This window comes from Mauremys mutica, chromosome 4 (assembly GCF_020497125.1).
Source record: "Mauremys mutica isolate MM-2020 ecotype Southern chromosome 4, ASM2049712v1, whole genome shotgun sequence".
Lineage (NCBI taxonomy): Eukaryota > Metazoa > Chordata > Testudines > Geoemydidae > Mauremys > Mauremys mutica.
Window position 1 is genome coordinate 108,331,550 of NC_059075.1, and position 25,203 is coordinate 108,356,752.

At 42.9% G+C, this 25,203-nt stretch overlaps 2 protein-coding genes across 7 annotated transcripts in view; both read right to left on the bottom strand.

The window, feature by feature from the left end:
* Window positions 1-454: 454 nt before the first annotated feature.
* MRPL23 (mitochondrial ribosomal protein L23) lies at window positions 455-17,424 on the bottom strand. 3 transcript variants are annotated; one of them, XM_045012234.1, is made up of 5 exons: window positions 17,268-17,424; window positions 16,076-16,198; window positions 13,193-13,275; window positions 10,823-10,896; window positions 455-792 (listed from the first exon to the last, which is right to left on the bottom strand). In XM_045012234.1, exons 1-5 carry the CDS (start codon window positions 17,285-17,287, stop codon window positions 628-630), a joined length of 465 nt encoding a protein of 154 aa, XP_044868169.1. In that variant the 5' UTR covers window positions 17,288-17,424; the 3' UTR covers window positions 455-627. The 3 variants fall into 3 exon arrangements, with proteins under 3 accessions (XP_044868169.1, XP_044868171.1, XP_044868170.1); XM_045012236.1 differs by lacking the exon at window positions 17,268-17,424 and adding an exon at window positions 17,113-17,230; XM_045012235.1 differs by lacking the exon at window positions 17,268-17,424 and adding an exon at window positions 16,816-16,953.
* Window positions 17,425-21,647: 4,223 nt separating this feature from the next.
* Window positions 21,648-25,203, bottom strand: part of TNNT3 (troponin T3, fast skeletal type) — a 37,385-nt gene continuing 33,829 nt past the window's right edge. For 3 of the 4 annotated variants that reach the window (XM_045016855.1, XM_045016854.1, XM_045016857.1), the window contains one exon: window positions 21,648-22,006. In XM_045016855.1, coding sequence (XP_044872790.1) covers window positions 21,854-22,006 — 153 coding nt within the window. In that variant the 3' untranslated portion in view covers window positions 21,648-21,853. Of the gene's footprint in view, window positions 22,007-24,726; window positions 24,768-25,203 lie in introns of all 4 variants that reach the window. The other variant, XM_045016856.1, reaches the window with a different exon arrangement.

Consider the following 25,203-nt stretch of genomic DNA (forward strand, 5'->3'; position numbering starts at 1 on the left):
GAGAGGGTTTAGTCATTTTCCAACCCAAACCTGAATCTTTCACCCCAAACCTGAATCACTGTTGCCCCTTCCCATGGGGTTGGCACAGTAGTGGCTGCATGCCCCGCTCCTGCCATCCACCACTGCACTATGGCGGAGAGGGAGGCACTGTTCCTTGTCCGCACACTCGCTCCGCAGCACACAGAGAGTGCAGTGAGATGGCAACAGCCACCAGGAGTGGGGCGTGCAGCTGCCACCATGCCAACCTCACAGGCAGGAGAAGGTCAAAGACAGCCTGACCTGACCCCAAGAAGGTTGGGTTGTTTTCTGACCTGCCTCAAACCTGACACTTGTAGATAGGTGCCATTGATTCAGGTCAAGTTGCAGGGCTCTAAGTGGGAGCGGGTGGGTGATATACTCGCCCAGCCAAAGAGAACTGCCAGTGAGTCTGTATTTAAGAGGTCTGGAGCCTTTATAAGAAAGATCTGAAATGTTGTCTTTTTATTTTTATTTCTCTTTTGTGCCATTCTGTCATAGTTATGCACAGATAGGTTGCTCAAAAATAAACTCTATGTCATAGGGAGAGAAAGACGCAGGTTCGCTGATTAAAATCCATCAGAGAGGCATAAAGGCAGCTGCCTTGTTCCATCAAAGTCCAAACCAGTCGGTGACTCCTCCTCGCCTGGGGTCAGCTGTCTGCCTCTGTCTCTCCTTCTCCATAAATTGCTTCTGGATGTCTTCGATAGAGCCAGGTTCTGGGGTTTCTTCTTTCTCTGGAAATAGGTTTGGGAACTGAAAGGTTTGTCCCTGACCCTAAAGAGAGAGAACAAATGGTCAGATACACATTCCAGTATTTCTCTGAAGTAGCTGTGATGTACATACTTACAGCTATATCTGAAGACAACCCGGAAGCTTCAGCTGGTGGAGAGTGCTACTTCCCATCTCCCAAGCAGGACAGGGCTCTATACACACCAAGAACTCATAGTCTGCACTGGTTTCCTATTCACTTCTATGTGCAAATCCAGGTGTTGGCAACTATCTTTAAGGCATGAATGCTCAGGAGATGACTATCTGAAATCCATCTCTTATATTATACCACAGTGCATCAACTAAGAGGTGTTTGTATTAGCTCCTAAGATAAGATCAAGGCCACTGGCAGTGAGCAGTTCTGCCAGATCCCAACTTCAGTGAACCATGTAAAGACCATTTATTTTGTTTAGCACTTAGGTAATGGTCTGTGTATATGGCTGGTTAATTTATAATATAAATGTTATACTTAATATGCCTAGCTGTCACAGCGAGACGTGCTACAGTTCAGTCTCAGCAAGTCACTACAGGGTGGGTCGTACAGGATAGTGGTTGGCAGGGGTCTCTCACCAGTTGAAACAAAGAATAGAATGTAAAACAACAGTACAGTGGAAAAAAACTGTAATGTACCAACAACTTTCATGAGATAAAGTGATTAAACCTACATCAATCATTCCGCCTAACAGACAAGCTGTTGTAGTATATCACCGTCACAGGATCAATGTTTCCCGCTTGGGTGGAAAATAAACATCACTTGGCCTCTAGCTTTTATCTAACAGCAGGAAACCATTATTCTGTGACAACGTTTTATCCCATTGACATTATCTCTATTTCTGAGTATTGTTTGTACCAATCGCAACCTCTTTAAATCAACAATGCAAGCCCTATCCATTCATTTCAGTATGAAACGCTGCATAATTAAACACACACACAATAATATGGCAGAGAGAGAGATGTTATAAAAATAACACTGGGACTGTTTTAAAACTATCTGACAAATAAATGCACACTTCTCAAGGTTTTTATATGCATTTATTGCCACTCTATAAACTTAAATTGGTTTTGCAAATTAGAGTGCATTTCTAAAAAATGGGCAAATACCCATCTACACTACAAACACAAACACATCAGAGAACCAGTTACAACACAGCTCCAGATGGGAGCTTAATCACATTTCATACCCAGGCTGGCATCAGAACAAGGCTCAACTCTGCTTCCAGAACACTGTTGTGTTCCCATCTACACTTCATTTTAGAACTGAAAATGTAATGCAACTGGGTCTGAGGAGAACAGTAACCATGTCACTTGACACAGTTGTCCTTGTATTGGTTTTTTTATTTAGCCTTATACACTGCATGGCAATTTACAGGTGAGAGATGGTCTAAACCCCAAATGTAGACAAGGAAGTCGCAACTTGCCCCAGTTAAGCTTATCCATGCTTGAACCTACAACAAGTTCAACTAGTGCAATGCGATTCCCAGGTTGTTTCTATAGCATACACTTCCTAGGGTTCCTAAGAGGCTAACAATCAGGGGACTGGATACAGCACGGCTGTCCTCCGACAATTAAAGCACAGCTCCATTTCATAGTATAGAATTGGGCCTCATCAGTACTCCTAAACAGTGCTGAAACCATGGAGTATTGAAGCTCCTTTGCTGTAAGTACCACGAAAGTAGCTACACCATTCCCTTAGAAAATGCACAGACTGGATCAGCTGTGAGCACTCTTACAGCCCAAGGCTGTCCGAGACTTTAGCAGACTTCAGGCATGTGGCTAAGATCCTGTCTACACTGCATAATATTAATATGCTTTAATGAAAACAAAGGACAATCATGTTGTAGTGAAATCCCCTGACACAGACAAGGTCAGCCCTAAAGCCTCATTCACACTGGGGATTAAACCATTTCAGCTGAATTGATTTGAAAACAATTCAAGCCAGCATGTAGGCAGGACCCAAGCACAAGTTTTACTGGTAACAATGTGGAAAGGAGTGATCTCCTGATGCAGCACAGCCATTTTGATATGCTTCCAATACTGATATGCTTCCATTACTGAAGAATGAAGGGAAATAGTCCCTGCAGTGTACTAGTGACATCCATTGTGATTCACTAAGCATTGCAAAAAGAATATAGAGAGTTATGCACAGAGGCTACAGTGGAACCAGACAAACCTTTCATCCATTTATCAAAGTGCTCAGAGTTCCCATTTCAAGGCTGGTGAAAGTAAAATATTGAGCAGATTAAGTCTATCTGTATCTGGAGCTTCTGAATAAATAAAAATCAGGGTAGACAAGTTGGCTCTTTCCAGCTCTTGTTTTGTAAAGAAATTCTGATTTTGGCTGGCAGCCAGACACGATTTCAAACAGCCAAAACATTAAGGTTTATAAATCCTAAGTAACAATACTATGCTGTAATACTGCACTGTAAGACTCTGGAATGATGAAAGCTGCATGAAAAATAGCTATTGTAGCTAGTTTTCAAAAGCATATTTCTGGGCTTTTTCAAAACTTAAAATATATCAGGAGGCATCCATTTATGTAAAGGGCAGAGTGTACATTCAGACATATTTAAATTCAGTATACCTGAGGCATTAGGTGTATTGTTTGTAAATAAAATATACAAGTTTATCATTTTTAAAGTAATGCAGTAAACAATTGGCACACATATGATCAAAAGATTCATAAGAGGAATCCTGACCTACCTAAAGTCAAAAGCAAAATTACCATTGACTTCAATAGGGCCACAACTTCACTTCTAACTTTCCATGCGATGGAATGTTGACTATTACAACATGCAACTGGAAGGCACGTTTCTGGTGTTCTATTCCTAGTGCTCACAATGGTTTGCTGTGTGACCTTCTGTAAGCCATTTAAACCACACTGGGCCCCAAATTGCTCCTTTTGTATATTGAAGATAATGCACAACTCACAAGGATGCAGTGAGATTTTATGTCTAAAAAGTGCTTTGAGATCACCGAATGAAGAGAGCTTTAAAAATATATTTTATTGTTGTTGAGACAGTAAAACTTGGTGCTAAAAATCTATGTATTGCAAGGATTCAGGGTCTTCCACAGATGTCATTGTTTTCTACAAATTATAAATGTATATGCAAGAGAGGTGCATGGTCCATTGTTTAAATTTAAAAAAGGAAGCAATTAACTCCCCAAATCTAATCCTTCTTCAACAAAAAAAAAAACCCTTCAAAAACAGACTGCAGCTTCACGTTGGAGAACTGGAATTAATTTACAAACTGGATACCATCAGATTAGGCCTGAATAAAGACTGGGAGTGGTTGGGTCATTACAAAACCTAAACCCAATTTCCCCAATACGAATTTCTCCCTCCTGTTACTCACACCTTCTTGTCAACTGTCTGAAATGGGCCACTCTCTTACCACTTCAAAAGGTATTTTTCCTCCCTTCCTATCCTGCTGTTAATTGATTTACCTCATTAGACTGACCTCACACTTGATAAAGCAATCCCCATCCTTTCATGTATTTATACCTGCTCCTGTATTTTCCACTCCATGCATCTGATGAAGTGGGTTCTAGCCCACGAAAGCTTATGCCCAAATAAATCTGTTCGTCTCTAAGGTGCCACAAGGACTCCTCGTTGTTCCTTCTGTTTCAGTTTACCCTAGTATAAAATTCATTTACATAATGGCTATTGTAAGGATTAATTCATGAAATGTTGTTAAAAGCTTTGAAGATGAAAATGCTATAATAAGTGCTAAGTCTATTTTTAGTTTACATTTCTAGCTCTTCTGGTTAGGAAGATCGTTTTCAGGGTGGAAATAAAGGTTGTCTTCAGAGAGAAATATCACACCAAGAGGTACAAATTGCCTCCATTCAGCTTAATGGGCTGTTAAGTGATCATAATTAGGCCTTTAAAGTTAAGTGTTCACACTGTTAACCTTTTCACCAAGGAGTATCATGCCAGAAATATCCTGCTAATAGGCTTGTCCAGCACAAGCTAGTTATATGTGCTTTAACCTTCCATTTATTTCACAAATTTAGGAATGAAAGGACAGCACAGAAACTGGAATGATGCAACAAATGTTGAGTTTACAAACAGCTGAAAGCTCTTGATTATTTGGATAATTAAGACGCTTACTACTGTCCTTCAGAATTAGGATAGAGTGATGTTTATAATATCTAAAATATGCTGGATTCCTACAGTGTGGGATCTGGGCCAGCAGCAAAGGCAGCTCAGTTTTATAACCTAATATATTTGCATGACTCTCTTTGTGTCTTATAATAATATCTGGTATTAAAATAAAGAGTAGAGCCAAGGAGAATAGGACACGTAACTTTAAAATCCTTTTTGTAACATAGCAGCATATGGGGAATCTTACTTTCTCCAAAATTCCTCAAATACAGCGAGAAACCCTACAAACCGCTGTCATCTTTGGATGGGAGCATTTTTCAAGTGACATGTGAACTGCTAAATACATGCTTATAAGGCACTGTAGCCAAAACATATGTAGGAATATTTACAAAAAAATTCCCAGTGGTACCATCCCTTGTACAACTGAACAGGTGCTAGCCCAATGTAGACAAGATTGCTCTTCTTTTTATTACCATTTCCATTAGACTTTCTCTAAGCAGGTTTAATTAAAACGGAGGTAAAAACAGATCCGGATTTCAGAGCCTTGTCTACACTTCTGCTCCACTTGCTTGGCAGAACTAGTGATAGCACTGGTAGGAATTTTTTTTTTTTTTTTTACGTTTCCCCAGTATCGACATGGCCATAAAGTCTCTCACTGACTTTTTATGGCATCCATACCTTCATTAGAGCTAGCATTTGCCAGTTAATTTTTTATTAAAGCAGAGAAAAAAGCTAAACCATATTTGCAGTAGCTTCTTCGCAAAGATAAATAACTTGGCTTTTATTAAAAATAAAATAGTTTAAAAGGCAGCAGAATTCCATACTAAGGACTATGACTCTGTAACATAAAGCCTTCCCCACTCCTCTGGACGGTGGGAAGAGAAGAGATGGAACAAGAGTGACTCCAGACATTTTTTACCACAGCTTTGACGATTTAAGGTCATTTTTAATGGGAGAACAGTAACAACTGGACTGACAACTTATTTGGCAAGTTAGAGCCTGAGAAAAAAGAAAACCATTTCAAATCCCCAAGAAATAGAATTTAAAAGAGACTGAACTGATACGTTGTATATGATTCTTAACATACTGTTCATCTTCAGAATAGTATCAGAGGGGTAGCCGTGTTAGTCTGGATCTGTAAAAGCAGCAAAGAATCCTGTGGCACCTTATAGACTAACAGACGTTTTGCAGCATGAGCTTTCGTGGGTGAATACCCACTTCTTCAGATGCAAGGGACTTTGCATCTGAAGAAGTGGGTATTCACCCACGAAAGCTCATGCTGCAAAACGTCTGTTAGTCTATAAGGTGCCACAGGATTCTTTGCTGCATCTTCAGAATACCGGTACTTTCAGTACATTAGTATGTGCAAGTGCTGTAGAAACTGATGTTCTCCAAAGAAGAGCAACATGACTAGTCTCTTTAAAATGAACCTGATTTCACCCAGGTAACCAGAGACTTGCTAGCGAAGGAAGTCACACTAGCCATGCTGAACACAACGCCATCAACAGCCTCAGGATCAACTCTGACATCATAATAAAAAAGGCTGACAAAGGAGGTGCTGTCGTCATCATGAATAAGTTGGAATATGAACAAGAGGCTGCTAGGCAGCTCTCTAACGCCACATTCTACAGGCCACTATCCTCTGGATCCCACTGATGATTACCAAAAGAAACTACACCATCTGCTCAAGAAACTCCCTGAAAAAGCACAGGAACAGATCTGTATAGACACATGCCTAGAACCCCGACCAAGGGTATTCTATTTGCTACCAAAGATCCATAAACCTGGAAATCCTGGACGCCCAATCATCTCAAGCATTGGCACCCTAACAGCAGGATTGTCTGGCTATGTGGACTCCCTCCCCAGGTCCTACGCTACCAGCACTCCCAGCTGTCTTCGAGACATCACTGACTTCCTGAGGAAACAACAGTCCATTGGTGATCTTCCAGAAAACACCATCCTGGCCACTATGGATGTAGAAGCCCTCTACACCAACATTCCACACAAAGATGGACTACAAGCCATCAGGAACAGTATCCCCGGTGGCTGAACTTTGTGACTTTGTCCTCACCCACAACTATTTCACATTTGGGGACAATATATACTTTCAAGTCAGAGGCACTGCTATAGGTACCCGCATGGCCCCACAGTATGCCAACATTTTTATGGATGACTTAGAACAACGCTTCCTTAGCTCTCGTCCCCTAATATCCCTACTCTACTTGCGCTACATTGATGACATCTTCATCATCTGGACCCATGGAAAAGAAGCCCTTGAGGAATTCCACCATGATTTTAACAATTTCCATCCCACCATCAACCTCAGCCTAGACCAATCCACACAAGCGGTCCATTTCCTAGACACTACTGTGCTAATAAGTGATGGTCACATAAACACCAACCTATATCGGAAACCTACTAACCGCTATACTTACCTATATGCCTCCAGCTTCCATCCAGGACACACCACACGATCCATTGTCTACAGTCAAGCTCTAAGATACAACCACATTTGCTCCAATCCCTCAGACAGAGACAAACACCTACAAGGTCTCTATCAAGCACTCTTAAAACTACAATACCCACCTGCTGAAGTGAAAGAACAGATTGACAGAGCCAGAAGAGTATCCAGCAGTCACCTACTACAGGACAGGCCCAATAAAGAAAATAACAGAACGCCACTAGCCGTCACCTTCAGCCCCCAACTAAAACCTCTCTAGCACATCAAAGATCTACAACCTATCCTGAAAGATGATCCCTCACTCTCACAGATCTTGGGAGACAGACCAGTCCTCGCTTACAGACAGACCCCCAATCTGAAGCAATACTCACCAGCAACCGCACACCATACAACATAAACGCTAACCCAGGAACCTATCCTTGCAACAAAGCCCAATGCCAACTCTGTCCACATATCTATTCAAGTGACACCATCATAGGACCTAATCACATCAGCCACGCCATCAGGGGTTCGTTCACCTGCACATCTACCAACGTGATATATGCCATTATGTGCCAGCAATTCCCCTCTGCCATATACATTGGCCAAGCCGGACAGTCTCTACACAAAAGAATAAATGGAAACATCTGACATCAGGAATCCTAACTTTCAAAAACCAGTGGGAGAACACTTCAATCTCTCTAACCACGCAGTGACAGACTTGAAGGTGGCAATTTTACAACAAAAAAACTTCAAAAACAGACTCCAAAGAAAGATTGCGGAACTGGAATTAATATGCAAATTAGATGCAATTAACTTAGGTTTGAACAGAGACTGGGAATGGTTGGGCCATTACACTAACTGAATCTATTTCCCCATGTTAAGTATCCTCACACCTTCTATGGGTCATCTCGATTATCACTTCAAAAGTTTTTTTTCCTCCTTCTGAGGATAGCTCATCTCAATTGATTGGCCTCTTACAGTTGGTATGGCTACTTCCACCTTTTCAGGTTCTCTGTATGTATAAATATCTTCTCGCTGTATGTTCCAGTCTATGCATCCGATGAAGCCCATAAAAGCTTATGCTCAAATAAATGTTAGTCTCTAAGGTGCCACAAGTGCTCCTGTTCTTTTTGTGGCTGCTACTCTGAAACCTGACACTAGGAAGAGTAATGCTTCCACCTAGTGGTTGATAAGAAGGCCAACACAAAACACTCCTGACCTCTTCAATTTTCTTACACTCTTACACCATTTTAACTTGAAACTGGACTAGAGAAAACACAGCTGGTAAAAATGAGAGGGAAGCAAAAACATTGACTAATTTGACCTTAATTGGAGTTGTTACAGATGCAGCACGATTCTAATAAAAAAGGGTAGTTTTGAAGTGCTTAGCAGAGGTTTTCCGACACTACAAGTAGAGTTCTATTTTAACCATGGGCTCCATGGGGCGTAATGAAGGCAAACCAAAAGTTTCAAAATTGACAGTGGGGGCATGAACTCTAGTCCACTGCTGTAAAATCAACACTAATGCAGAACTGGGAGCAGAGCGAGAGACAGACCAGAATTAGTAATTAAAAAAAAAAAACAAAACACAAAGAGGAAAAATACATAGGGAAGACATGAAAGTAAAGAGTACCAGGGGCCACGAGGTAGAGCACACACAAAAGAAACAGAGAGGGCAGGAAGAGCCTGGAAACCTAGAGGTGAGGGGAAGCAGAAGACACACACGATATCCTGGCTCAAGGTTCACTACATTACTTTGCAGTGCCTCGTGTTATTACTTTACTTGTATTACCATAGGAGCGTCTAGGAACTCTACCTATGCATCCAGGCTCCCTTTGTACAGCACCTAGCACAGTGAAGAGCAAATAAACCATCCCTGCCCCAAACCATTAAAGCTGTCTCATATCATGGAATGATAAAGTATGGCATTGTTACACGCTTGCCCCTCACAGATGTGATGTCTGTGATTGTTCCAGGTACAGATGCTTGGCCTGAGGTAAGCACAGACAATACTGCTCTGAGTCTGTAATCTATTCCACAACACTTGAGAATTTTGTTTCTAATTACAGTGTAGACATCTTCTGAAGATCTATGCCTGTTTACAGTCTGGCTGATCCTTCCTGAAAGCAGAGAATGTGGCAGTGGAAAGTGGCTGCCAAGTCCTTATTAGGGGACTGCATTGGCCAGAATGCGGAGCCTGGCCAGGAAATGCAAGGATACCATGCACCCCTGCAAGGCTCCTTTTAAGTCTTGACTGTGGCTTAGAGAGGCTTCCTCACAGTGGAAGCCCTGAGAAGCATAGACAATATAGTAACACTGCCTAGCCTCTCTCAGGGTAAATCTCCCCTGTATCTCAGACTATGTCTTCACTGAAAATAATAGGTGTGTTTTTACATCAAATAGCTATCGCATGTTGTAAAATCCTAGTGGAGACAAGGACCTGGAGTTTTTACCTCCATGTAAGCTAGCGGGAGGTCAATTCTATACACTCCCTAGGAGGGCTGTTACACAGTTGTACATAATAGAATTAATTTTTATCTTGGTCTTTTAAAAAAAATGAATAAATTACATATAAAACCCATTAAAAGAACATTTAAGGTTGCAAAGTCAAGCACCAGAACAGTAGGAAATGCCAGATTTACAGTTGACTATGCAACCTTAATTCAGTTTTCTGTGCATATGTATTACAATCCAGTCTTTAATTACATGATCATATACTATTTTTCCCACAGAACACTTGCTTCATTCAATGTACCGGATGGATGCACAAGGGAATAGGATTACGGTTGTACAGGCAACAGTAATTCTGGCATTTCCTAAATTTCCAGTGCTTGATTTGGCAATTTTAATATTGTTCTTTTAAGGTAGTTTTTGTGAGTGTAAGTTTTCGATCAAAGAGGTTATTCCAGGAAGAGATCTGAACTATAATATGCTTGGGTTGTTAAAAAAAGCAAAACAAAAAAATTACCAGTTATACAAAATATTGGGCTTCATCTCCACTGGGAGTGACCAACATTTTAGAACCCAGTTTAGCCACAAAGCATACTTGTTAGACATGATTGAAAGCTCACCAAGGGCAGTACCTTAAACTCTTCCAACCATTCCAACATCCACTTTATTCTTTAACTTAGCAGACATTTCAGCAATTAGCCACATAAGTGGTGAACCTTTCAACATGCAGAGTACAGCCAGGGTCAGCTCGAAACTCACTGGCAGACTGATACTCAATGCTACCTGACTGGACCTTAGATTCAGGCCTCAAACAAAAAGGGATTTAAAAACTAATGGTTTGTTTGGGTGTTTCTGAACTAAACTCTTTTTATTCAGACAACCTCATCATGAGGTCTCAAGTGTGGCAGGGGATGACACCGGGAAGGCTTAAGTTGCATAAATATTCAGTACAATGGACAATTCACTGAGCATTATTTCTAATTATGCTGATTAACAGACCCCACCCTCATGTCAAACACACATACATGTTTACTCACCAGCTGTACGTACGCAACCTTGTAATCTGGCTTCTTCACTCTCTGGTTCTTGTGGTTCCTTTTATTGTTTGCACCTATTCAAGTGAAGAGAAACTCTCTTTTACTTTCCCAGAGTCACAAGCTCCCCCAACTGAAAAGTTTGATTTGAGTTTTGATTCTTTTGTGGGGAAGAATTCTATCTTAGCTATTTATACTATTACCATAGAATCTGGGCACCTCACAATGATTAAAACATATTTATCCTTTGGTAGGTACTATTATCCCAATTTTACAGACTGGGAACCGAGGGGCACTAGCTGAAGGCCACACAGGAAGCTTGTGGTGGAGCAGGAAATTGAACCCAGATCTCCGCTAGTGTCCTAGCCACTAGGTCAGCTTTGGGAAACCAGTACTCCCTAGGAAGAAAATAGTCATTTATTAAGTGGCTACGAGATCAGTGGCCCTGCTCCTTGGAGCTCCCCATCTAAACTATACACTCTGTAGCGCTAGTGCACAAGTGCAATTTATTGTTTCTGCTTTTAAAGAAATTACAAAATCCAAAAAATGTAGCAATTTTTTTTTTTTCTAAAATATAATGGGCTGTGCTTCATTATAGCTCCCCAACTAATGACACTTTCCCACTCCCTGCTCATCTATCTTCCTCCCAACATACATACACACAACCACCAACTCCACCAGCCAGGCTAGGCTTTATGGGGAGTGGAGAGGTTGCCAAATTGGGTATGAATATTTTTAGAAGCTGTTTGGAAGTAAATGTGCATAAAGTCAGTATAAAGTTATTTAGAAAATAAAAATTTGAAAATACTACACTTGCTCTCCCTTTAATTTACTCTCTACTTTTCTCCCCCCCACACACAAATACATATGTATTTTAAGGAATTTTAGCATGATTTCTCTAAGAATTTTTACTTCCCTCCTGTCTCTTCCTCCTCAGATTTCCCCAATAACCTTGTTTTTACCCTTTTTTTTAAATGTCCTCCCCACTATTGGCTTTCACACACACATCCAACCAGATCCTCCTCTTTAGTTGTGAGATGCAAACTAAGAAAAACATACAGCAACCCAACACAATTTGACCTGTTGGTCAGAACAAGTTACGTTTCAGTTACTTACTGCTTGAAAATCAAGCTGATGACACTTAAAAATCCTGCTCCTTACTCTGCATCACTCTTCCAATGCATTCCAGCTATGATTACAGAAGTTCCAGGGAGGGGGCATCAGATGCAAAGGTGGCTTTATGGCACCTTTGTGCACCCTAATCCAAGGGTTGTTTGACACCAGGTCAGATCCAGGCATTAATCAGAGCAGACTATGATGGATTTTTGGGTGTAGGGACTAGGGCATAACCATGACAATTATATTGTCTGGTTGTTAGATAAACTCAACTACTTTCAGCCTTAATTATTTCTTAATACTTTAAGAAATATGGGGGAGGGAGGTTGTTTGTTTGTTTTAACCAATTTTATATAAGAATGAAGGATGGGGTTGGCAGGTGTCTAACTTCAGAGGGGATAGATTTTATGCTCAGCCAAATGAGGAACCAACAGTACCAACCAGGGGCATGAACGTGTATGCAGGTGCTGGGCAAGCTTTTCCCATTATATAGCTGCAATCGCATCTCACTTTTCACCTGCAGGTTCCTGCTATTCCAGTCCTGGGCTACCCTTAGAAGTCTAACAGAATTCTGCCAACAGAACCTACAGCCAACAGAATCCCTCCTGCTATTTCAGTCTTGGGTCCCTACCAAACAGAGGCTGCTATGTTTCACCCCAGAGATGGCTGCATTTCAGTGAAGCAATTCCAATAAACAATATGCATTTCGGTTGGCAAATGGCTTTTGGATGCTTCACAATGAAAGATGGTATCAAAATTATAGATATTATTTCTAGTTCAAGGAGCATACTTGCACCTGTGCTAAACTGTGTGAAGGTTATGTGATATGAAATACAATGGGAGAAGGTAAGGACTGAGCAAACAAGAGATACTGATTTTACCTCATCCAGGGAAAGGGGGTCCTCTGGCTCAGGGACAAAAGAAAACGTCCTGAACTGAACAAATATGAAGACCAAATTCCACCTTCCCCAGAATAGGACAGCTGAAGTTCACAGATAAAGGAGTTTAGGAAAGCCCAGGACTGGATGACCATAGAGACACTGCTGATCTTCAACCCTGGAGAGGAAGATCTCTCCATCACAGTGATGGGATCTATGCGGTGGCAGGGGAGAGAGAAATTTTACCACACCACTCTCTCAAAATATCTTACTGGAAAATCAACACTTGGGGATTAAAAAACACAGTTGCAGGCTGAAGAGGAGCTTTGTTGAAAACAAAAACGTTTTAAAATCCTGTTTTAAAAGCCTCTGCACTCACCATACTGTATTCTGGTCCTCACAACAGACACTGGCACGTTGTATATTTTTTCAAGGTAATTCTTAACATCCACTCTCGTCATCCTGTGCAAAGAGGAAATATTTTGGAGAGGAGGGAAGAAAAGCGTAAATGTTTAAACTAAATTCAAAACAGAAAAAAATATGTATAAGCTTATCAATACTTTAGAGCAAATATATCAACAAGTCCATTTGGCCAAGCTAATTTGAGTGCCACAAATATACAAATAAGACAAACAGTTCACAATGGTGCTATAAGCAAACACAGGCTGCAGCAATAACAACTATTTAATCCAATGTAATCTTAATAGTCAAAAACTCAAATGCCAGTTGTATTCAAAGAGGGTGGATGGGCTCACTCTCTCTATCCTAAGTGGACAATTCTTTTGTTTTCTTTGCAGAAGTCTCTAGTCTCTGAAAACAAATGGGTGAGCAACTGTGACACACAGTACCCCAGGTAACCACTTATAATCACATAAAATCTATCTTTCTATAATTAATAAACTTGTTTTATTGTTTTATCTAAATCAGTGTGTTTTGGTTGAAGTGGTTGGGGAATCTCCACTTCGGTTAACAAAAGCTCAGGCATAATCATTTTCTTTGATAAAATGACGAATTATTAATGAGCTTGCTCTGTGCAGTAGTGTGCTGGACAGCGCAAGATGCACATTTCTGGGGTGCAAGGCTGGGGAACTTACAGGTGTCACCCTGTATATAGTTCATGAGTGACTAAAAGAGCATTCATGTAACTTTGCTGAGTGTGCCTTTACATATTAATGGCTGCGTGAGCAGAGGCTGGAGAGGCTGCTTTTCACTAGTAAAGCAGTGTAAGAAGCACCCTAGGCTGAAGGGGACACAGTGGCTCTGGTTGCACCCTGGAGGATATCACAGCAACACCCTGTCTCTAAGAAGGGCCTCATAACAACCAATGCATTCTCCCACACCACTTCCCTTAGACAAATGGAGTGTCTTCTTAACCGACAGAAGAGGCGCTAGGAAAAGCTCATGCTTCAGAAGCTACGGCCTTCACAGCCTAGTGAAGTCCCTGATATAAAAGTTACCTCAACTGTGATACAGTGCCCAAAGCCTACTATATGTAGCACTCAGCTTCTCTATTCCTCAGGCAGTATTTTACAGTTATTGCTCTCAAAGCTTGTCACTACGATTGCACTGGAAACCTATAAAAACGGACAATCTTGTCGCTCCAAAACGTCGCTTATTTTTAAGTGGGACTCACTGTCAAAAATCATTATATACCTAACAGGTGCTCTTCTATAGCATCTTTCCTCAAATAAACTTCAAATGTTTTTAAAATGTTAAGCCTCACAATACCCCTGTATGGAAGGCAAGGATTTAAATCCATAGTTGTCAAAACTGAGGCAAAAAGAGCTTTAGTGACTTGTCCAAGGTCACAATAAATCAGTGGTAAAGGTGGGACCTGAACCCTGAACTCCAGACTCTCAACTCTTGTTCTGATCACTAATCAACATTCCCTTCCTACAGAGTGTGTCGGTATATTAAAGTATCAATGGGCAGACAATCAGTTTTGTGAAGACAGGGATGTAACATATTTTAACAGTACTCTCCTCCTTGCTGGTCAATAGCTATTGACACCAAAAAGCTATTGGCTGGCTAGCAATCCACTGAACAAGATCCATTGACCTTGTCTCAACCAATGGGATTATGTTTTGAAATCAAAGGAACAGATTATTTAGGATCCTCTTTATCAGTATAGATAGTCATCCAAGACAGGTTCTGCAGCAGCCTACCAGAGGTCCAAAAGTAGTGGTGCATACAGTGAATCTTTTGAAGTGTGTGTTTTTCCTCTAGAGTGAGAGGAAGCAGTTGTGAAAAGACATCAAAGTTGGACTCTTAATTTGAAAATATAAAAAAAAATTAGGGTATAGAACCTTAGGCTTGGCTTGGAAGACAGAACCATCACCTGCCAAGTGGATTCACATGCAGGAGCACACAACCACTATGTGTTAAAAGCTTCAGGATCTGTAGCCATACCACCTTAGGCTGTGATCCCATCAGATCACATATGCTAAGCAAGGTCAAAACGAGTTAAATCTTTGCAGGAGAGAACTCCGAGATTACCTATGTGGTGGAAGAAACAGTGTTGATGTCACTTCTTGCCACCAAATCAGTACAGAACTATTACCAAGCATGTCACTTCTTGCCACCAAATCAGTACAGAACTATTACCAAGCATGTCACTTCTTGCCACCAAATCAGTACAGAACTATTACCAAGCATGTTGTAAAGAGACACTGTTGTTGGAAGAGGCATATTTTGGGTGAGATGTAAAACTCAGCTCCTGAACACTTGTGATCATTAAAGATCTTATGTCCTTTAAATAAGTGCAGGAGTGTTTCCTTAAAGGTCCTACCTAAAATTCCAGTTAGATATACTATTCTACACAGTCTGTCTGAAACTGCAATGTAGTGTTGCTATGTTTCACCCTAGAGATGGCTGCATTTGGTGAAGCAATTCCAATAAACAATATGCATTTCGGCTGGCAAATGGCTTTTGGATGCTTCACAATGAAAAATGGTATCAAAATTATAGATATTATTTCTAGTTCAAGGAGCATACCTGTGCAACATTCACTGCACATGGCATCCAGGCAATGGGCTTATCTGCTCAAACAGTGGGTGTGAAGTTTCACAACATGGGAGATTTAATAAATTCTAATTAGGACCTAAGTCTACTGTAACTAACAACAACAAAATCTGACCTCAAACCTAGTTAACTGTGTTTCCAGAGATACTGTTCTTCTCATTATTTAGACTGTTATCCCTGAAGGCTTTCAAACTGAGAAACAGATGACCCTTTCATCTACAGTTTCTTTGGTTGCACTTACTGCATGGAGATACGGAACTGTACAGTGTCTTCTGGCTGTGGCACACCAGGCCTCACCAGTGTCATGAAGAAGTTAGGTCGGAAAATCCTCAGCTGGGGGTTTCCCAGCTGGTACAGGGGGTAGCTACAGGAAGAAAAAACATCAAAGTTACTCATAAAACACTAGTGCTATTATAAAATCTTGGTTTTAATTGTTTTACTCCCCAAGTGAAATCACATACTGTATACACAGCAAAGAACATAAACCTCCGCCACAGAACTATTATTTCAAACTGGCTTATTCCTTTGCCAGATACTTGTTTTTGCACTTCAGCTTTAAAAAACAGGCAGCATGTATAAAGAATAAATCACGCGCTTGGCGGCTACCCTTACTCAGCTCCATATGCTATTTCTAAGGAATAAAGGAGCCCAGATACACTGCTTTAAATGAGTGTCAGGATTCTACTCTTCACTACCATCCAAAGCACTACGCAACATGTCCAAGAGATGTCTTTGCAACAGGGGAAGGGCCAAACCTGTGAGCCAGAAGGTTGTAAGTAGTTTAGGAATGGCAGCAAAAGGGATGTGACAGCAGGAAAAGGTGGGACTCAGAAAAGGGGGAAATGTTAGTGGGACAGCACCAGCATGTGGGAAGAAGAGGGAAAACAAGGGGAGGAAAGGAAACAATGAGGAAAAGAAACTGACAGATCCAGGGAGAAAGCCAGAGCGGAGGACAAGCCCGAAGCGCCCCTGAAGCGAGACCTGGGCCGCTGTTGCTCTCACTGCGCTGACGGGGCTGATAAAGCGCTGCCTGGAGCCCTGCCTACACTAGGGGACCATCGGCACAAGTGCCGCAGCTGCAGCGACTCCAATGCGGGCGGGGGGGGGGAGGTCCCAGGGCGGGACCGCACCCACCCCCCTGCAGCGGCGGGAGCCAGACACGGGCAGGTCCCGCCCTGTAGGCGCGGGGGCTCGGCCTGCGGGGCCCCCTCCCCGCCCAGCGTTTGCACGGGAGATGGGGCGGGAGGGCCGCGGGGGCGGCGTTAGCGACGCGGTTACCCCCAGGGCGGCGGCGGCCTCCCCCGCCCCGCTCTCAGGCCGCGCCAGGCTCGCGCGCGCGGGGGGCGGGGGGACGGGACGGGTGCCCTGGCGCGGCAGCCTCGCGCCCCTTCGCGCGTGGGGGAATCACGGAGGGGGCGGGGCCGGCTACTCACAGAACCTTCCCGCTGGCCATGGCCCCGCCGCGCGCGCAGCGTCCCCCGGGCCCCGGGACGGGTGGCTGCGATGAGCGGCGCCCGGCGCAGGAGAGTCTCCCCGGCCGGCTCACGGCAGGCGGAGGCGGCGCTATCGCCCCCTGCAGCTCGGGAGGCCTCACTGCACCCGAGCGTTCCGCGCCGGGGCGCCCCTCGCTCGGGCTGGGCTGGGCTGGGCCGGGCTGGGGAAGGGGGAGGCATGACCCAAGCCAGTCCCAGGGACAGAGGCGAGGTGGGATCTACAAGGGTGCCTGGCCTGCAGCCACTGCAGGGCTTTTCAATCCGTGTTCTTGGGTGGCAGCTGGCAGCCTTCACAAATCAGCAGGCAGCCCTACCCCCAAACCTCACCAGATTGCGCTAAAAATCGCCTTGGCTCCCTGGTTTCTGAGCCTGGGGATTACACTGGACCCAGGAGGGGGTGGGAGTGTCTTCCCGCTGTGCTCCGCAGCCGCCGGCGGCCAGACACCTACTTTTATTTTAACTGGAAGTTGAGATTCTCCTGATTCCAGGAACTGGGGCTGAAAGAAAAACACCGACCCTCGCAAAAGTCACAGTAAAATGGTGAGGATTGGCAATGCTGGTGTAGGTTGTGGAACCAAGGGTAAAAAAAACAAGAAGCATTTGAGATCCCTGGGTGTCTCAAGGGGAGGGAGTCAGTTACTATACCAGAGTCAAAACATTTGCTATGGCCCCCCCTTCAGGTCCAGCCTTAAAGGCATTTGAATGCAGCCATCATAGCCTGGGGCAATGTGGGAAATGGGCTTGTTTGTTTCTTGCACAGGAAATCACCACTCACATCTTGTTCTATTAAATGTAAACCAGCTGCAAACTGCTGTCTCTTGCCTATGTTTTCCAAGGCAGCATCCTCGTGTGTGCGTTTGGTTAGTGGGCAAAGCAAATGCAGTAGCTGTGATATATATTCAGATTGTATTGTATTGGATACCGTGTTTCAATCTAGATTGAAAAATTAATTCCAATTGTCTGGCATAGAAGCAGTATTATGTGGACTAAAACCTGGATCAAAATCTTAAACAGGGCAGTGATTTAAGTATTGAGCAGATGAAAGATCTATCTAAGCATGGTTCCTTAGTACAGGCTTAGGCCCAGTCTACACTTAAAAATTAGATTGACCTAGCTACATCACTCAGGTTGCCCTGAATGCCATAGTTAGGTCGACCTATCTCCTGATGTAGATGCTGCTAGGTCAACAGAAGCTAATTCCTCTTGGAGAGGTGGATTAACAACATTAATGGGGGGAAAAAACATTGATGTACAAAGTATCTACACTATGGCACTACAGCTGCACATTTGCAGTGCCGTAGCTGTGCCGCTCTAGCAATTGTAGTGTAGACATACCCGTAGTTAATTATCCACCACTTCTTACTCAGAGAGAGAGTAAACAGCACATTAATGAAATTCACAATGATACTAATTTGGAGACGTTCCAAACCCCAGTGAAGACTGAGAAATAATACCAGGAGACCTAGATAGGTTAGAAATATGGGCAGAAAATAACCCAATAAGATTAACCTTGGAAAAATTAATGCGACTATGTGTGTGGGAAAAATAGTCCAATGGAAGAGATTAGCCTGTGAAAAAAGATTTAGAGACTGTGCCAAGTTTTCATCTCTAGTTTGACTAAGAAACAACTAAAAGAGGACTGGTCAAAATCCACAGATACTTGAACATAGGACTGGAAGGGACCTCCTGGGTCATTAAGTCCCATCCTTTGCTATTGCAGGCAACCCCATCATATAATCCTGATCGTAATTGTATCAAGCACCATCTTAACACTTGTTAGGTTGTTTGCCCTACCCCCCACACACACACCATTGGAAGGCTGCTCCAGATCATCACTCCTCTGTCTGCTCGAAATCTTCTAATTTCCAGCCTAAATTTATTCATTGCCAGTTTATACCCATTTGTTGTTGTGACAACCCTGTCCTTTAGCTTAAATAGCTCTTCACCCTTTCTGCTGTTTATTCCCCTGATGTATTTATAGAGAGCAATCATATCCCCTCTCAGCTTTTGTTTTACTAGGCTAAACAAATCTCTCTCTTATAGTCTCCTCTTATGAGATAGGCTCTCCATTCCTCTGAACATCCTAGTGGCCCTTCTCTGCACCTGTGCCAGTTTGAATTCATCATTCTTGAACATGGATAGCCAGAACTGTTCACCAGAATTGAAGGGTGCAAACACCAGGCTAGAAGAATTACAGTGTGGAACAAAGGAGAATGGTGAGCAGTATTGGGAGACAATTAAGAAAGCAAAACAGTAGGCTAAGTATCCAGCAGAAAATTCCACATACTGAGATCTATTAGGTTATGAAATAGTTTCCCCAATGGAAGTGGTGGAACCCCATTGTTTGGAACATTTAAAACTAAACTGGACAAAATACTAGATAATGTACTGTAGGGCAGTGGCTCTCAACCTTTCCAGACTTCTGTACCCTTTTCAGGAGTCTGATTTGTGTTTGTGTACCCGCAAGTTACACCTCACTTAAAAACTACTTGCTTACAAAATCAGACATAAAAATACAGAAGTGTCACAGCACGCTATTACTGAAAAAAATCTTACTTTCTCATTTATACCATAAACTAAATCAATTGGAATATAAATATTGTACTTACATTTCAGTGTATAGTATAAAGACCAGTATAAACAAGTCATTGTATGAAATTTTAGTTCAGGGGTAGGCAACCTATGGCACACGTGCCGAAGGCGGCACACAAGCTGATATTCGGTGGCACTCACACTGCCCGGGTCCTGACCACCAGTCCAGGGGCCTCTGCAGTTTAATTTAATTTTAAATGAAGCTTCTTAAAATGTTAAAAACCTTATTTACTTTACATACAACAATAGTTTAGTTATATATTATAGAGTTATAGAAAGAGACCTTCTAAAAACATTAAAATGTATTACTGGCACGCAAAACCTTAAATTAGAGTGAATAAATGAAGACTCGGCACACCATGTCTGAAAGGTTGCCGTCCCCTGTTTTAGTCTGTACTAACTTTGCTAGTGCTTTTTATGTAGCCTGTTGTAAAACGAGGCAAATATCTAGATGAATTGATGTACCCTCTGGAAGACCTCTGTGTACCCCCCCAGGGGTACCTGTACCCTGATTGAGAACCACTGCTGTAGGGAACAGTCCTGCATTGGTCTCTGGAGATGGATTGGATGACTTAGCAGGGCTTTTCCATATCCTTCGATGATTGTAGGTGTTCTTTCAACTGTCAGTGGAGTTTCTGCCTATTACTGCAGCAAAAAGGAGATGAGACTAGTTCAAGAGAACCCCGCAATTCTCAACGCAACGGAGGGTGGTTTGCCGCGAACCCGGAGGCTCGGCTCACTGCAAACCCGGAGGCTCGACTTACGGTTTATTTTTCAACACCAAAGTGTTGGCTTCTCCCACAGGGTGTTTTTCAGCCCAGTCACCCTGTGGGGCAGGGCAGCAGATCCTCTTGGTCACCACTATAAAGGTGGCGTCCGGCGGGCACTGCGGGAAGGTTAAGGATCTGTTGTTCTTGCTGCCCCAGTAACTAGACCCAATTAGGAGAATCAGTGGTGAACTATATCTTTTCCCCCTAAAAGGATGCAGACTAGTGAGAGAATCAACAAGCCTCCAGAGGAGAGGTGCAACCTCCTTATCCAGCCGGAGCCCCGGCCGCTCGGGAGGAGTCAACCCCGCCCCCACAAACGAAGCTGCTTCTTCGTGCCTCAAGAGCCCGACTCCCCACGTAGAATACGTTAAGAGAGTCATAGTTACTCCCGCCATTCTAATAGAATGACTTCTTATTAGAAAGGTATAATTCAACAGCCTTCCTCATTTGTTAGTGAAAAATGTTACCATTTCTGATCCCATTTGGGAACCCAAAATTTCATCCAAATTCGGGGCACTTGAAATTCTGAAAAGTTAATGATGGTTAGAAATATATAAGGATAAAAGTTGGCCAGCACTTCTGCTTGCCCTCTTCCCCATCATGATGAACCAAACGCAGGGCAAATAAAACACCCAGTAGAAATCTGACTTCTTGAATCCTTACTTTACAAAATGCATTTTATCCTGAGTGTTTTTGTGTTCCCTGGCCTCAGAGAGCATCTTTGCTGAATCACCCAGATCTAATACCCAGATCTAATATTTTAATATTAGATTTTAGACTTAAATTTAAGTTTTCATTGCCCTAATAGACGCTTTTATATAATGTTTGAATGAATTGCACTTGAACATCCTGTTGAAGCCTTTGCAACACTGGATACAATTTTAATCTATTTGGAATTGAATAGAAGAACCCAAAATGGCAGTCATGAGATATATAATTGAAGTAGGTATCGGTCACACTTTATTTACAAAATCCAGAGATTCATACATAGCAATCTATGCGGAGCAGAGGGCTGGTGTCAGGAAAACAAAGGACACATGAAGCAGGAAAGGTGCCAGCAGGGAGTCATCTCTGTTCCACGGGGACCTCCTTCCTTTTGGTTCAGGACGCTGCTGGAGTCCTTAAAAAAGGAGTAGGCAATCCAGGCTGGTGCTGTAGTTTTGCTCAAGCATGGGAGTGAAACTGATTTGTGAAAGGGGTAGGGGAAGGCCAGCGATGTTTAGCCACGCCACCGGGGATGATCCTGCCTGCAGTCACCTCCTGTTTCTTTACTTCCAGCGCCCTCCAACTTTGCCCTTGGCTCCTGCTTTCTTGCTGCTGTAGTACAGAAAGAAGGAAAACACATCAGTGTGACTGCTGCAGAAAAGTCCTCTGACCTTTTGTCTTTTCAATCTGGTACTTTGCTGAAAAGCTCTAAATCGCAAGTCAGCAGAGTGAGCTGATCAGATAGCCTTTGAATTGGATGCACCTGTTCCAGAGCAGATGTAGCACATTCTGAGGAAAAAGATTATCATGGTGGGAGCAGATTTTACTTGGGGTCTTCAGAGGATGGCCAGGAAGTATAGGAATGGAGGAGTGAGAGGCTTTGCCGCTTACTGAATTGTATGCTCAAAGAGCAGGGGATCCTTGAAACTGGCGGACATGGGCCCCAAATTTCAGAGTGCAGATCCAGTTCCAGATCTCAATATTTCCCAAGTTCAAATCTGGACTATGGGTTCAGGTGCAACTCTTGAAATGGAAAGGACTTCCTCAAACAGGACTGTGCCAGTACAGTGCCCAGAGGCCCAAGTCACCTGACAGTAGAATTTTAGAAATTATTCCCATACAATGCCTGGGGAATGTAAAGAATTATAAAATGTTTTAACACATGCAAAGAGATGATTCTGGTTCCCCAGAATTACGTGTCCTTTTCTGACTTTCATTGGTACCAGTAACCCAGTCTTACTGGGGGATGTATGGATGCAGTTTCCATATGATCCTCAAGCTAAGGCTTGTAAAGCACCCTGAGGAAATGATTACCAAGTAATATCTTCTTGCATGCAGAATAGCATTTCAACATGCAATTCACTTACCTTCCTGCTGTGAAAAGGATGCATGCCTGCTTCCAGGTGTGTTCCAAGTGAGAAAGTTAGTCTGGTTAGGCTCTGCACTGTGTCAGCAATGGGCCACTCTGCAATGCACTGATTCCTTGTGCATTGCATAACCCGTACCCTTCCATCCCAAACATACACCAATAAGCTACTTCTTGAATCAAACCACTTGCAAGCTGTTTAATCTTATTGGTGCTAAACGGCATAGCAAGGGTGCCGAGCAAACACATCTGTAGGGCCAGTGGAAGTGGATAGCAAATGTTGTGTTGGTTGGAATGGATGTTTCCAAGGAAGCTGCATTCGGAACACATGTTCCTCGAGGCAGCAGGGAAGGGATTAAAAAGCAACAGCAGAAGGGTATGTTTAGCGTGGTTATATAGGCTCCAACTTACAGTGGGTTTGTTCAGGAGTAGCAGGCTTATGTATGAGAGAGTCTTCCATAGAGACTCATACACACATACAGTGAATACTTTACCTCTCAACCAATTTAGAATAGAAGACAGTCTATTCCAAAAAAATTACCTTTTACATGAGAGACAAGGGGTTGTTGTCTGTTTACTCAGAGCCTATCCTATTTGATATTTTATTAAGCTCAGTTTTCTTTAAACTCATCTCATTCTCCATTATGCTGGCTTTGGGACTGGATCAAAAATCACTGTAGGAGCTGCACGCCTAACCGCCAGCTCCCCAAATTAATGCAGCGCTCTTGTCACTTCGAGTTTCACAAGGCCTAAGATGTTTCATGTTATGCCTGCCTTTAGACTATGCTTATGGGGGGTTATTGTTCCTTAAAACAAAAAGGGACCTTACAAGGCTAATACACCAGGATGAAAGACTTCTACTCTGGAATGTCGTGCTCCATTTCTGACAGAAAAATGCCCCATAATACCTGGAGGGATCCACAATCATACAAATGAAGTGCCATCACACCCAGAAGAACCATCTCTGGAAAGAGATGCTTCCAGGAAAACTATCACCTCTTTGGATAATTGGGAGGGTCCCTAGTATGGTAACATTTCATGTTGGTTTTCTGGTAATGAGATCAGAAGACATAGGAGGAAGAAAATCACCCACTAGCACAATCTTGCAAGGTTCTATGAGACCCCATACTCCCTATGAAGTAAATACATCAAGCTCTGTGTTTGGAATCTACAGAGAACAGCACCCAAAATGTTAAATTCATTTGACATTCCAGTGTGAATGGGGGGTGAAGGAAAGAATATTTGGTCCTTGCTGATACCTATATGTTTGAGTCATTTGCATGTCCGGAGCTCTTCATGGTACAGAGAAACTGCAAAGAGCAGATTTCAGCATTCGGAGACCTTCCCTCCCCTTCTTCACGTGACTCCTCCTCCTTGCCTTTTACTTCTCTACACACCCCTCCCTCCCCAGCCCCTTGTCTCTGATGTATTGAGGTCTCCTGATGAAAACATGCAACAACAAAGACATGGGACTCACAAGCAGGAAAGAAATTAAATTAAAGAGGTAAGGTGGGGAAGGAAAGTGGGAAGTCATATACCAATGAAAAGAACCCACACCCCTGATCACATGACATCCATGTGACAGGGTAACCCTGGATGTCAGTCTTATTACACACCTTTCCTTACAATCTCAGCAATCACTTCGCCATCCTGTATAATCAAGGACCGTTTCCGCTCCTGTGTTCAAAACACTTCAGCCAATACAAACAGTTACGGCTTGAGCAGCTGGCGTCTTTGCAGTGATTGTGGGAAGGTGTGTGCATGGGAGATGATGGTTCTTTTACATTAGGTTATGAATTCACTTCAGTTTGACCATCATTTTCTAAGGGTGGGGGCGGGGTGGAGGTTGCCCTTCCACCTCTCGCCTCATTCCCTTCTGAGAAGAAAATGTCAGCATCAAAGCTGAAGTGTCCGCTGGAACACTGAGCGGATATCCCAGACTTTAGGCTGGGACATAGGTACTTACTGCTTCTGGGCCTGATCAATCCGGTTCCTGAGGGTGGTGATCTGCAAACAACATACACGACTAGGGTTTTTAAAGGACTCTGCCAAGTGACCTGGTTTCCCCATAGGGAGGGAAGTGGTTTACCTGGCTGGAGGTCTGGAGACAGGTGCCTGTGATGGGGAGAAACTCTTTCTTTTCAAATGAAAACTCTCTTGAGTGAGATGTTGCAAACCAGCAGTAAATTTACAAGCTAATTTCATGTTTTACAAGGAGGCATATATGAGGGATCCAACTGAAGGGACGGTGCTGTTGCCCTTGTTAAAATAATTAATTAGTTCACATACAATGGAACCCAGTTATGGTGAACTCATGTATAGCTAAACTTCAGGTAAGTGGCCTAGGAAGTCATAAATTGCCCATTTTGAAAGCTCAGGAGACCCTGAGCAGTGTGATCTCCTTGTGTGTGCTGTCCTCACCCTCCCGCCATCCCAGCTGTAA